The following is a 12330-nucleotide window of genomic DNA, read 5'->3' as shown; positions in this document are numbered from 1 at the left end:
AATAATAAACTATTAAAAATTAAATTATAAACAATAAACTATTAAAGTATTAATAACTAATAAGAATATTATTAAATATTAATTTATTGCTAAAAGATAAAAAAATATTAAGGTCTAATAAGACCAATTAATATTAATAATTTGTTAAAAAATTATAATGAATATCAACTTATAAAATATTAAATAACTAATAAAATTTATAATTATTAAATTTGAATTATTAATAATTAATAAACTAATAAATTATAAAATTTGAATTATTAATAATAAATAAACTACTAAATTATTAAAGGATAAACTATAAATTAATAAATAATAAATTATTAATTAACTAATAGAAAAAATATTAATTAAATTAAAATATTCAAAACATAAATTAATTTTTCAATTGCACACTATTTAAGGTTTTGAAATCAATTTCAAAAAATAAATTTAAGCTGAATCAGTTTTGCTTATATCAAACTCTTTAATTTTTTGTATTTTTTTAATGTATCTTAAATTAAGGTAAATATATTAAATTTAAAAATAAGATGGCTAAAATACAATATAATAATATACTTTAAAAATTCTATTAAAATAAAAGAATAAAAAATTATAATTAATTAATAATGAGTTTTTTAATTATATAAAAATAATAACATTTTAAAACATAAAAACTAACCTATTTAAAAAATAAGAATACACCTTTTCATAACAAAAGAAATAGTTTTATTTGTAACCAATGAGATGGTTTTAAGGGTGCAAAATAAACGTCCAGTTATCTATAAGTTTATTAATAAATCTTGTAACTTTTAACGCCAAACAGAAAAATATTAAAATTAAAATTAGATTTGCTAAAAGAGATTTTAGTGTGAAAATAAATATAAAAAAAATTCAGAAATAGAATTTCAAATTAAAATTTGAATTTTACAACAAATTATATAAATTTGGCAGGTATAATACGGTTTTGAATAACTCATGATGGATTTTATATGGAATCTGAGAGCCTTTTAGCCTTCGTGTCTGCTGAGAATCCTGTTGTTCAAGATCGTCATAACATATATTAAATTGAAACAACTTTATAATTTTAATGTTAAAACCCATTCCTTTACCATTCATTAAATATCTCACATTATATATATTAAAAAAAAAGTTGTTTATTTTCTCAAACTTTGATGAATATGATACTGATTATATGCCCATGAAAGCAATACATTTTGCAAAAGCAAAAGAAAATCTAAAATTCCATAAAATAAAACAGGTTTATTTTTGGTTAATATACAGCCACAAAGATATGTCCATTTAATTATATCTCACAGTTTAAATTGAGCTCTAACAGAGACATGTTTTCTCTTATGTTAAATCTGTCCACATACACCTCCCACAAACAGACCGAACTTCTTAACAGAATTTAGGAGAATAGAAAACTAATCTAAAATTATAAGCTTACAATAAACAACAGATACAAACGAACTAGGAATATCTCAATTAAAAACATCATTGCAAAAGTGGGGTTATAATCTCTCGTCTAGCAATGCCTCTTGGTGGCCTCGATCCGTTGCAGCAGAGCAAAGAATTCTTCAACGCTGCCGCTTAGGGAACGACAATACTAAAGCTGAGGATGATCCATAGAGCGTTATTTTTTCATAATCTCCACGCCGTGTGATCGATCCCTGAACCCATCAATATAATTTAACTCTGCTAGCGCTACACAGAGGGCACTCAATATATCCTTCCTGCAGAGTTCTGCGTTCAATTCACACTAAACAGCAGAGCCACTGAAACAGGGGCACTATGTTTGACAAAAATCCAGGGCATAGAAACCCTGCCTCTCTAGTGGTCATGTAGCTATGCGCGGCATTTTGAAGATTCAAAATTTAAATTAAGAATAGTCGCTGATCCATACATTAATGCTTTAATTGCGTTGGTGTGCGCTGACGGCGTATGGCAACGTGGACGGTATGGGGATTGTTTTGGCGGTTATCGGAAAGTTCGGCAAAGAAGCGGACCATCTATCATACATGCTATCCCATGTATGTATTACCATATGAATGGATGTCACGTCAATACTGAAAAATCAATTAAATATAGCTTGCCATGCTCATGCTCATGCCCATGCACATGCCGAGATGTATTTTAGGTTGACTAAATGTACTCTGAGAAGTCTTAAATACCCAATAGCTTAGGATTTATTTGTTGCCGCATGTTACTCGCTGAAATAACCGTCACCAAAATCTCCAAAAAAATCATACTAAAAACAACTGGGATATTATTAGCAAAATAATTCCAAATAACATAATTTTCTTTTATATTAAAAAATAATAACTCATCATAACTATCCTCACCTTTATCTTAACAACTTTATTATGATGAGATTCCCGCTGAAAAAAGAAGAAAATGATGGGGAAACAGAGCAGTCACAACGTAGGCCATGTGAACATCGTGTGGAATACCAAAACACAATTATTCACGGTATCAACGTGTTATCACCTGTTTACAGGCCAGTGGCCACTGCATCAGGTTTTCTGGATTTTATGAACTCTATATAAGGCTCTGCAGTCTGTCGACCGTCTCAGGTTTTTCCCAGTATTGTGTTTCCTCTGGTTCCTGACCATCAAGAATGGCTTCCAACGACAGGATCGATGAGAACGGTTGGATTATAGAAGTTAAGGAAGGTCTCGGAATACAAGAAGAAGAAGAGGAAAAAGAGTTGCGCGTATCTGTGTTTAATGTGCCCAAAGAGTTACTGGCAGTGAAAACCGAAGCGTACGTTCCTCAGTGCGTTTCCATCGGCCCTTATCACCATTGGAGACCTGAGCTCTATGATATGGAGCGCCACAAACTAACAGTTGCCCGCAGATTTCAGAAAAGAATCAAAGACTTAGGCAGCTTTGAGTCCGTGGTGGTGAAGGAGATTAAGGAGCAGGACTGGCAAATCCGAAGCTGTTATCACAAGTTCATCGACTATAACGAAGAAACCCTGTCGTGGTTCATGGCTCTCGACGCAGCCTTCCTTCTCGAGTGTTTGCAGTTCTATGTCAGGCACCACGACGACCAAACCTCCCAGTCGGACGTCAAACACTTGGGACGAGTCTTAGACCCTAAGGCAGCTAGTGCTGTCCACAACTCCATTGTCAGGGATCTGATGATGCTCGAAAATCAAGTGCCGGTATTTCTGTTGCAGAAGCTTTTGGAGTTGCAGTTGGGATCTAGAGCCAAGGCCGAGCAGAGGCTTAGCAGGTAAGGAAAATATGGAAATTTTTAGTGGTTAAATTTTGTAGATGAGTTAATTTTCATATTTTTAAGAAGGGAGATTTTATTAGTCGCATTGAAAATTAAAAAAATTCTCTAAAATTTTTAGCCTTTAAAATAAATTTCCATAATTTTAATTTTCGGCCAAAATTTTCACACTTTAAAATAAATCTCCTGAAATATTTTAAATCTCCATTCTTGAAATTTTTCATGTGGACAGCCTGCTAAAGCTGGTATGTCAAGAGTTATCGCCTTTCAGCTTCGAGTTACCAGAGAATTCAAATCTCTACATAAACGAAGGAGGGCACTTGCTGGAGGTGCTGTACTACGCCATTGTCCCAGTTTTCCACACTCAAAATCCCACGGCAAAAGGAAATGATGCGCCTGCTACAGCAGACATGTCTACCATTACAAAGGGCTTCAGTTCCTTGTGGAAGACTCTGTCCTCTGTTAAGTTTGGACCCATTCGATTTCTCACAAGGTTGCCCCGGCGAGCGCTGAACACGAGGCCTGTGCAACTTGCCAAGAAATTGCCCTTGCGTCTGCTTTCCACTGTGGGGAATCTACCAGTTCTGAAAGCTCTTAAGAAACCCTTGGCTGTTCTTGTGAAAGTTGAAAAAGTAGGGGGAGACGAGGAGGGGAAAGGGGATGAGGAAGGACAAGAATCATCTGTTAAGATTATACCGCCCACGCGAGACGAACTGAATATTCCATCTGTTGCCAATTTATATTCCGCTGGAATCAAATTTTCCCCAACCTCTGGCGACCTGACGACAATCAATTTCAATCAGAAGACGGCCACGCTTTACCTCCCCAAGGTAAAGTTGGACAGTAATACAGAGGTAATTATCAGAAATCTGGTGGCATTTGAGGCTTCCGCGGCGCCCGGTGCACTGGTTTTCACGCGATACACAGATTTCATGAACGGGATGATCGACAGCGAAGAAGATGTGAGACTGTTGATAAAGTGCGGGATTATTTGCAACCACCTGCAAGGGGAGGCAGAGGTTGCGAACCTGTGGAACGGTATGGGTAAGTGCGTTCGTCTCACAAAAGTTGGGTATCTGGACAAAGTTATCAAAGATGTGAATCGATATTACAATAGAAACTGGTACGTTACAGTGGTAGAGTTTGTGAACAACCGCATATTTGGGTCGTGGAAATTCCTTTCTTTGCTAGGTGCGCTCATTCTTTTGGCAGTCACTTGCTTGCAGTCATTCTGCTCTGTGTATGATTGCAAAAAATGGTTCGACCAGTCCTATTTAGTGGATAACTAAGAGGTAGCGCCAAATGCACTGTTCCAGGACTGTTTCTTCCAGTGTTTTGAGCCTTGGTTTTCTGTGTTGGAATTGAGCAGCCAAAGACTAAATTTCATTTTCTTCATTGTTACATTTTGCAGTGTAATGAAAAATTGTTATTTATTGAATGGTTGATTAAAGCTGATTTATTAAAATTACATTGCATATTTTAATAATTAAGTGGATTTTTTTAACCCTATGTTTTTTAATATTAAGTTAATGACTACAGAGAAGGAGGATAGGTGAATATGTGTTATTGTTAAAATTAATTGAAAAAAATAAATAAAGGAATCATCTTTTCAATTATTTTATCTTACTGTGTTTTGAGGAATTGTTGTTTTTATTCATGTAAATTTAATAAAATCTGTATGATCATATAAGTGGTTGACTAACTAGTATACTTATATAATTTAATTTAAAGTGGTTGACTAATTATACTCATATAATTTAAGTGGTTGTCTTTTTAAAATCAATTTTTTATTTTATCTCTGTAAAAAGTATATATGTTATTTTTAAAATAATTAAAATAAAATAATAAAAGAAAAATGGTTTAACTAAGTGAGAAACAAGAAAAAGATATCTTTATTAAATTTCAAAATCAAAATAAAGAAACACATTAAAAAATTAAAAGAAAAAGGTATTTCTGTTCTTGAAAATTTTGATTTTAACAGAATATAATGTTTTTTCATAAATAGTATAATTATTTTTAATTAATTAAGAAATAAATAAATAATATGAAATTATAAAATATTAAATAGAAATAAAATTAAATTATTTTAGAACAAATATGTAATAAGAATATAAATTAAATTACTTCATAATAGGTAATACCAATAATGATGGCTATAACTATATTTATTATTAATGATTTTGTTGAAATTATATTATTAATTATACAATTATATAATGCTTTTTTTTAATTCATACTATACTTCAGTTAATTTTGTTGAAATTTTATTATATTTTGTTGAAATTTTATTATTAAATTTTTAATTATACAATATGTTTTTTTAATTAATTTATATGATATTTCAGTTAATTTTAATAGTTGTTTTGATCCTTATCACACTGGTTTTTAGAATGACCAGATTTTTACGAGTAGATTTTAAAACCAAAATGATTCATAGAACACTCCCTCACCATTTGCTCTGCTCGCCATGGGCAAAGATGTATGCCGAAATTTCCCAAATGTTTTCCTTCCCAATGATTGCAAATTGAGGGACTGTATGAACTTTTAGAAGATTGAGTTATATCATATATTTATTTGTTCCTGCCTTTATTTACTTCGGGATCGTAAAAGTGCTTGGAGTATTCAATTGTGGCTTCCAGCTGGTTTAGATTTCTGTCACGCAGTAATTTAATGATTGCCCGTTTGTCTAATTCTATTCTTCTGGCCCTACTCAAAATTAAAATATAAATTGAATAAATAATATATTTATTATTATTATTATTAACAATGGCATCAAAGGCCCCGGATGCGGTTGACCGAGGTGGCATTCAATATGAAAACACTGGGGTGGGACCAGGTAGCTCGACACCTGCCCACCCAATACGCCGCGTTAAATATTGACAAACGGGAGAGCGCTTGGCATGCACGCAAGGCAAGTTACAACAGCTCCCCTTCAGGGGGCCCTGGTTCATTCATTTTGTCCTCTGCAACGGCTCCTCCCTCCGCACGCTACAACCTGCAAGAGATGACAACGATCATCAATGCAATAGTAATGGAAGTGGTTTTTCGAGAAAGGTCTGGCAAGTATAAGGCGAGGCACTGCTCTGAGTTTGCGTTGATGCCTTGCGAGTTGTCTCTTTGGGCTCATCCCCTCGCTTCGGCTCAAATTAAGGTTCTCTCTGAAGTTTCTTGGCCCTTGACGCGGAAGCTTAACTCGGCCATCCAGGGGCAGCTCCTGTTGTTCCTCTCTCTCCTCTGGGGGGTTTTGGACTATAGTCTGGCGGTTTTCGTGTCAGTTTATCATCACTGGGTCTCAGTTCTTGCCTTTGGTTTTGGCGGGTGGTTTCTGAGTAGTTCCCTTTCAACCTCTGTCCCCTCGTTCAAATGTTTGGTCTTAGGCCTGGTCTCAGATACTGGGGGGTGGAAGATTGGTCCTGACAATTCAAAGGTTGCTCGTTCTCACTCTGGAATTTTTCGCTCTGTGCTCAATTGGTTCTCGCTTGCAATAGGATTTCGTAGGTTCTCTCCCGGGTCTCCGCGTCTTTGTTGTTTCGCTCGCCATTGTCTTTGTCTCGAGTCAATTGCTCAACCTGTCTTCAACTATTCTAACGCTCCCTCAAAGATGGCTCGACTTCGTCAACGTATGGGGTGTCGTAGAGGCCAACCCCGGCGCGCTCCGACAGGCTCGTCTTCGGATTCGCCTGCCCCCTCCAGTGAATTGTTTACTGGTCGTTACCCAGGCACTCGAAGCGGGAGAGGGCGGCGTCGTGCCTCCAGTCACTACCGTGGGCCTCCTTCCTCGACCGGCTCTGCAATTTTCTCCTTCAACAGTTCCCTGCATCGGCCTCGGATAACGGCCCACATAACAGTGGTTTTCTATGAGACCACTCAGATGGAGGACTCAGACTCTCATCCGGGAGGCTCCGGGGCAGTCTCTGGTCCTTCTCCTTCGATTCAGCTTGGAATTGGTATGGCGCCGCAGCATGTTCAGAACGCTCCGGGTTGCAGCACTCAGGATGCGGAGATGCTGCCTGTCGATCCCGGACCCTCTGATCAGATCGCTGCTCCAGCTATGGGTGAGCCAGAATTCGGATGGTGCCGAGTTGTGGAAGAACCACAAGCTGATTAGCATGCTCTTGCTGGCGACAATTTTTTGGTTATGCCATGGCTATCATTGGGCAAGTTTACTATGTTAACTCTACTGTGGATTTCCTATGTTTTTTTGTTGTTTTGTTCACTATGAAGATCCAGAAGAGTATCAACCCGATCCCCTGCGTGGGTTCTGAACTGGGTTTTCTTACCTGTTTTTTCCTGGAAACTCTGCCTCCTATCAGAGCAGTGTAATGACTTCGGTCACAATGTAAATATTTCTCCTCTTTATTAATAGAATTAGTCTTACTCAGAAAAAAAAAAAAAAAAACAATTGCATCAAAGGTTGCAAAAGAATCTAACTAACTATTATATTTCTCAACAAAAATATAATTATTATTTTTATCATATTTTCCTGTAACATATTGTTATTTTATCTTGTCCACGTGTAGGGCAGCTCAATTTGTCCATATATTTCTTTTTCTTTCTATTCATTTACAAAAAAATTCAATCATTTCGTGTGAGAGAGCAAACTATGTCACACGTCTATACTCCAAACTCCTTTGAATTGCACGCTTCGAAAAGAAAATAAAATGAATAAAACGATAATTTGAGTAGACTTACATGAAGAGCAAATAAGATCTTCTCTAGGATCTTATTCCAATATGGATTTTAATTACCCTATATGAATAAACCTCCAACCTAAAAATATAAGCAAATAATTATAACCATACATTGACTCAATTCGAGCTTTATGAGGTTTAATTACCCTATATGAATAAACCTCCAATCTAGAAATATAAGCAAATAACTATAACCATACATTGACTCAGTTCGAGCTTATAGAACAGAGAGTCAAATAGACATCAAAAAACTAGTTACATAGAATTTCAAAATAGAATGAATATTTATAAAATGAAGTAATTTAAACTTAAGAGAGAGTCAAATAGACATCAAAAAACTAGTTACATAGAATTCCAAAATAGAATGAATATTTATAAAATGAAGTAATTTAAAAATTGGTCGGCTTGGTAGCCAAAAGTAATATGTCAGTTTAAAACAATAATAAGAGCTCTGGCTTGCTATATTTGCATAAAAAAAACTACATATGAATGGGCAAGTGATAAATACGTCTAGAATGTAAAGCCTTCAAAGACAAGGCAACTAACTCTTGGGATAATATGAAGAAAAAGAAATTGTCCTATAAACCTTAACCTAGTGAAAATTAAAATAATTTAATTTTCTTTCTTTTTTTCAATTTACCACCATTTTAACTTTTTGTACTTAGCACTACCATTTTTTTAAATATTCTTGCTTACAGCCATGTTCCCAACAGGGAACTTGCATGTGTCTTGATTTTTGCAAGAAATTTAAGGTTGCCACCATTTTGACTTTTTGTGCTCCATATTTGCTTGCAGCCACATTCACCAATAGGTAACTCCCTCATGTCTTGATTTTTACAAGAAATTCAGTGTCTTGAGTAAGATTTAGCCCTAGATTTTATGCGAACCAAGAATCAAACTACACCTAACCAACCCTACAATTAAGTTTTGGATTTCACTAATTTAACTTATACTAATAGAAATTCAACGTTTGTGAACCAAGAATCAAACTACACCTAACCAACCCTACAATTAAGTTTTGGATTTCACTAATTTAACTTATACTAATAGAAATTCAACGTTTGTGCCCGCAAAGCTAAGTATCGAAGTATGCCTTCTTAATCTGGAGTAAGTAGGGTGGTTCAGTGTCTTGGAGTAAGATTTAGCCCTCGAATTTATGCGAACCAAGAATCGAACTACACCTAACCAACCCTACAATTAAGTTTTCAATTTCACTAAATTAGTAGGCCTAATTTTAACTTATACTAATAGAAATTCAACGGTAATTCAACGTTTGTTTCCGCAAATCTAAGTATCAAAGTATGCCTTCTTAATATGGAGTAAGTAGGGTGGTTCAATTTATTTACAACTACGTCCAAGCATTTTTTGATAGTTTATGAATAGTACGTATAGTCTTATAAGTTGACTATGTAGAGTTTAGTTCTTATTAGATTATTGATTTAAATTTGAAGAAAACTAACTTGAGAGTAAAAGTCATGATGGGAATAAAAATTGTCCCAAACCTTACACAATTTAATTAATAACGTCTCCACATCGATGGCAGGAGGATATATCTAATAAAATAATAAAGTAATTATTTCGTTAATTTTATAGTGGTATGGGAATTGCTGTTTTTATCCCTTTAAATTCAATAAAATTACTATAGTTGTATAAGTTAAGGGGTTGACTAATTAGAATAATTATATAATTTAAGTGATTAATTGATATTTTGTACACTTTGAAATCCAAGTAAACTTAATTTTATATTTATGAAGAGTATATATATTATTGTTAAAATAATTAAAATAAAATAATAAAGGAAAAATGATTTAATTATTAAAATTAAGATTTAAGATAATTTGATTTCCAAGATAATAAAAAATAAAGTTTTTTTTTTATTATTAAGTTTCAACTATCAAAATAAGAAAATAAATAAAAGAGAAGAATATTTCAATTATTCAAAATTATGATTAATAAAAGAAAAAAATATTTCAATTATTCAAAATTATGATTAATAAAAAAAAATCAATTATTCAAAATTAGGTTATTTTCACTAAATTTTAATAAAAGATGATTTTTTTTCACAAATAATTTTGAAATAAATTTATAATTATTTTCATTTAATTAAAAAAATATATTAATAATATGAAATTAAAAAATATTTAATAAAAATAAATTTTAAATTATTTTAGAATAGATATTTGATAAGAATAAAAAATAATTTATTTCATGGTTACTTATTATTATTTAATATAATATATCCATCATTTTAATAGAAATTAAAGAATTTTGTTAAAGTTTTATTATTAATTATCTATTTTTTATTTTTTTTATTTATATAATATTTCAATTAATTTTGAATAATTATTTTGTTCCTAAAATAGATTTTTAATAGTTATTTTGTTCCTAATCATACTGGTTGTTAGAAATGCCAGATTTTTACTCACAAATTTTAATATAGATTAGTAGAATGGTTGATATATTAATTTCTACTATATTTATTGTAACTAATCTATATATTGGTTTCATTTTCTAAAATATATTAGTCTAACAAAATTCTAACATATATTAGTTTTCAATTCATGACAGTTTGTGATTATGATGATAATATAAGTACACATGAGTGTAATGTCCATGCTGGGATGTATGAATTGTCCTCCACACATTGCCCATCAATGATTATAACTTCGAATAGGATAACATTGGTTTTTCATCACCATCTTAAAATGACTCGGTAGATGAAAATTTACCATTGATGTCATCTTCACTTCACACTGTCTCATAGATGACACCTTCTACAGATTATATGCATGAATTTCTGGCAGACCATCCCCTCTACCTAGTTTATGATTGATTGTGAGAATAGGTGAACAAAGTACAATTTATAAGTAGGGGATATTGTCAACAAAGATCTGTCAATTGTCCTTTATTCACTCACTATCACAATTAATCATATGATAGGTAGAGGGTATGGCATTCCATAAACTCATGCATATAATCTGTAGAAAGGATCATTCATGAGATAGTGTGAAGTGATGATGATATAAATTGTAAATTTTCATCTGTCGGGTCATTTTGAGATGATGAGATAGATCAGTGCTAGCCCATTTAAGGTTATAGTCATTGATAGGAAATTTGGGGATGATAATTCATATGTCCCGCAATGGACATTACACTCATATTTACTTAAAATGTCATCATAATCACAAATTATCGTGATGAAGCATTGAAGCAGGAGTAGCTAGCACCTAAAGTTGGAGTGTGGTAGTGTATGGTGGAGTGGGATAGGTATAAAAATCAATAGATGGTTGACTTATCATGGACACGGATTGTGTAAAGGATTAGTTTAACACGAGAATCTGATTATAGGCTCTTGGTGTTCGTAACGAATTTAATTGACTTATACCATGAATTTATCAAATATATGGTATTCTACACCCTCCTTGTATCACAAAAAATATGTTTACACAATATGAAACAAAATCATTCTAAATTTTGCAATGGAAAAATCACAACCTTTTATTAAGATATTCTAAAGTTACATGTGCACATGTCGTGAGGCATTCAACCTCTCAGTCAAAAATGTGATACTTAAAAAAGGGCTCTAAATGAACAAGTTCAGTCATTTTTTATCATATTTAATTTTCTTTCTTAACATGTAATTAGCCAAGATGTCTTGATCTTGGGCCCATTCAGTTGTTGAGGTCTATAGTGTAATATGTCTTGCTCCTAACCTAGTCCTGCGACTATGCTACTACAAGTGGGGGTAAGCATCAACTGTAATAAGAAATACATGTTAAATTCATATTTATAGTTATTATTATTTCAAATTTTTTATTAATAAAAAGAGTAGTATAGTGGTTTTTACTTACTTTAGTAGTGGAGGGAGGTGGAATACTTTTGGATGTGGCCATATGTTCATCCTCTTCTCTAGCCACATATTGTACATGCTCTAGTGTAAAAACAATAAAGGTTATAATTAATACACCATCTGAATTTAAATATTTTTAATTGTATTCCATACTACAATATTTTTTTATAACACATGAAATACATCAAGTACTGATCTAAACATCAGTATCAAGATCAGGCACTCCACCATCAGTAGGATCATGTGTTGTATTTACATTGCTTTCTTGCTTTTTACAATTAAACACATTACCTTATGGCCAAAAATAATAACCAATAGATTATACAAGTAATGATTAATAAATTCTATTCATTTCTTTTATTTTCCTAAGTGTTATGTTCGATGCTGGAAGATTGTGAAGACGCCAAGCTTGTCCTTCGTTCAACTACGACTTGATAGTTGTACTTGAAATCAAGCTTTAGGTCTTCCTCCGTGAGAGCCTCTTTGAATTGTGTCCCCTGTTGTTATGTGGAATTTTGCATCTACGGATAAACACAATTTCCCTATGTGGGTAGCTACACCTAGAACAAC

General features: G+C 33.0%; 1 protein-coding gene across 2 annotated transcripts; it reads left to right on the top strand.

The window, feature by feature from the left end:
• The first annotated feature begins 2440 nt into the window (after positions 1–2440).
• Positions 2441–4678, top strand: LOC149165589 (putative UPF0481 protein At3g02645). Of its 2 annotated transcripts, none has more exons than XM_089431170.1 (2): positions 2441–3219; positions 3491–4678. In XM_089431170.1, the coding sequence occupies exons 1-2, from the start codon at positions 2600–2602 to the stop codon at positions 4506–4508; spliced, it is 1638 nt and encodes a 545-aa protein (XP_089287296.1). In that variant the 5' UTR covers positions 2441–2599; the 3' UTR covers positions 4509–4678. The 2 variants fall into 2 exon arrangements, with proteins under 2 accessions (XP_089287296.1, XP_089287295.1); XM_089431169.1 differs by having other exon boundaries at positions 2444–3219; positions 3452–4677.
• Positions 4679–12330: the final 7652 nt, after the last annotated feature.

Source organism: Pinus tabuliformis, chromosome 5_1 (genome assembly GCF_031772625.1).
Source record: "Pinus tabuliformis cultivar Carrire ecotype Pingquan chromosome 5_1, CPIR1, whole genome shotgun sequence".
In the NCBI taxonomy this organism is placed as follows: Eukaryota; Viridiplantae; Streptophyta; class Pinopsida; order Pinales; family Pinaceae; genus Pinus; species Pinus tabuliformis.
Note: the sequence above shows the minus strand (reverse complement) of the source record. Positions and strands in the feature narration are given on the sequence as shown.

Coding starts and splice junctions, on each gene's coding strand:
- LOC149165589 (XM_089431169.1), top strand. CDS start 2,600: ATGGCTTCCAACGACAGGATCGATGAGAACGGTTGGATTATAGAAGTT. Junction 3,220..3,451: donor GCCGAGCAGAGGCTTAGCAG/GTAAGGAAAATA, acceptor TCATGTGGACAG/CCTGCTAAAGCTGGTATGTC.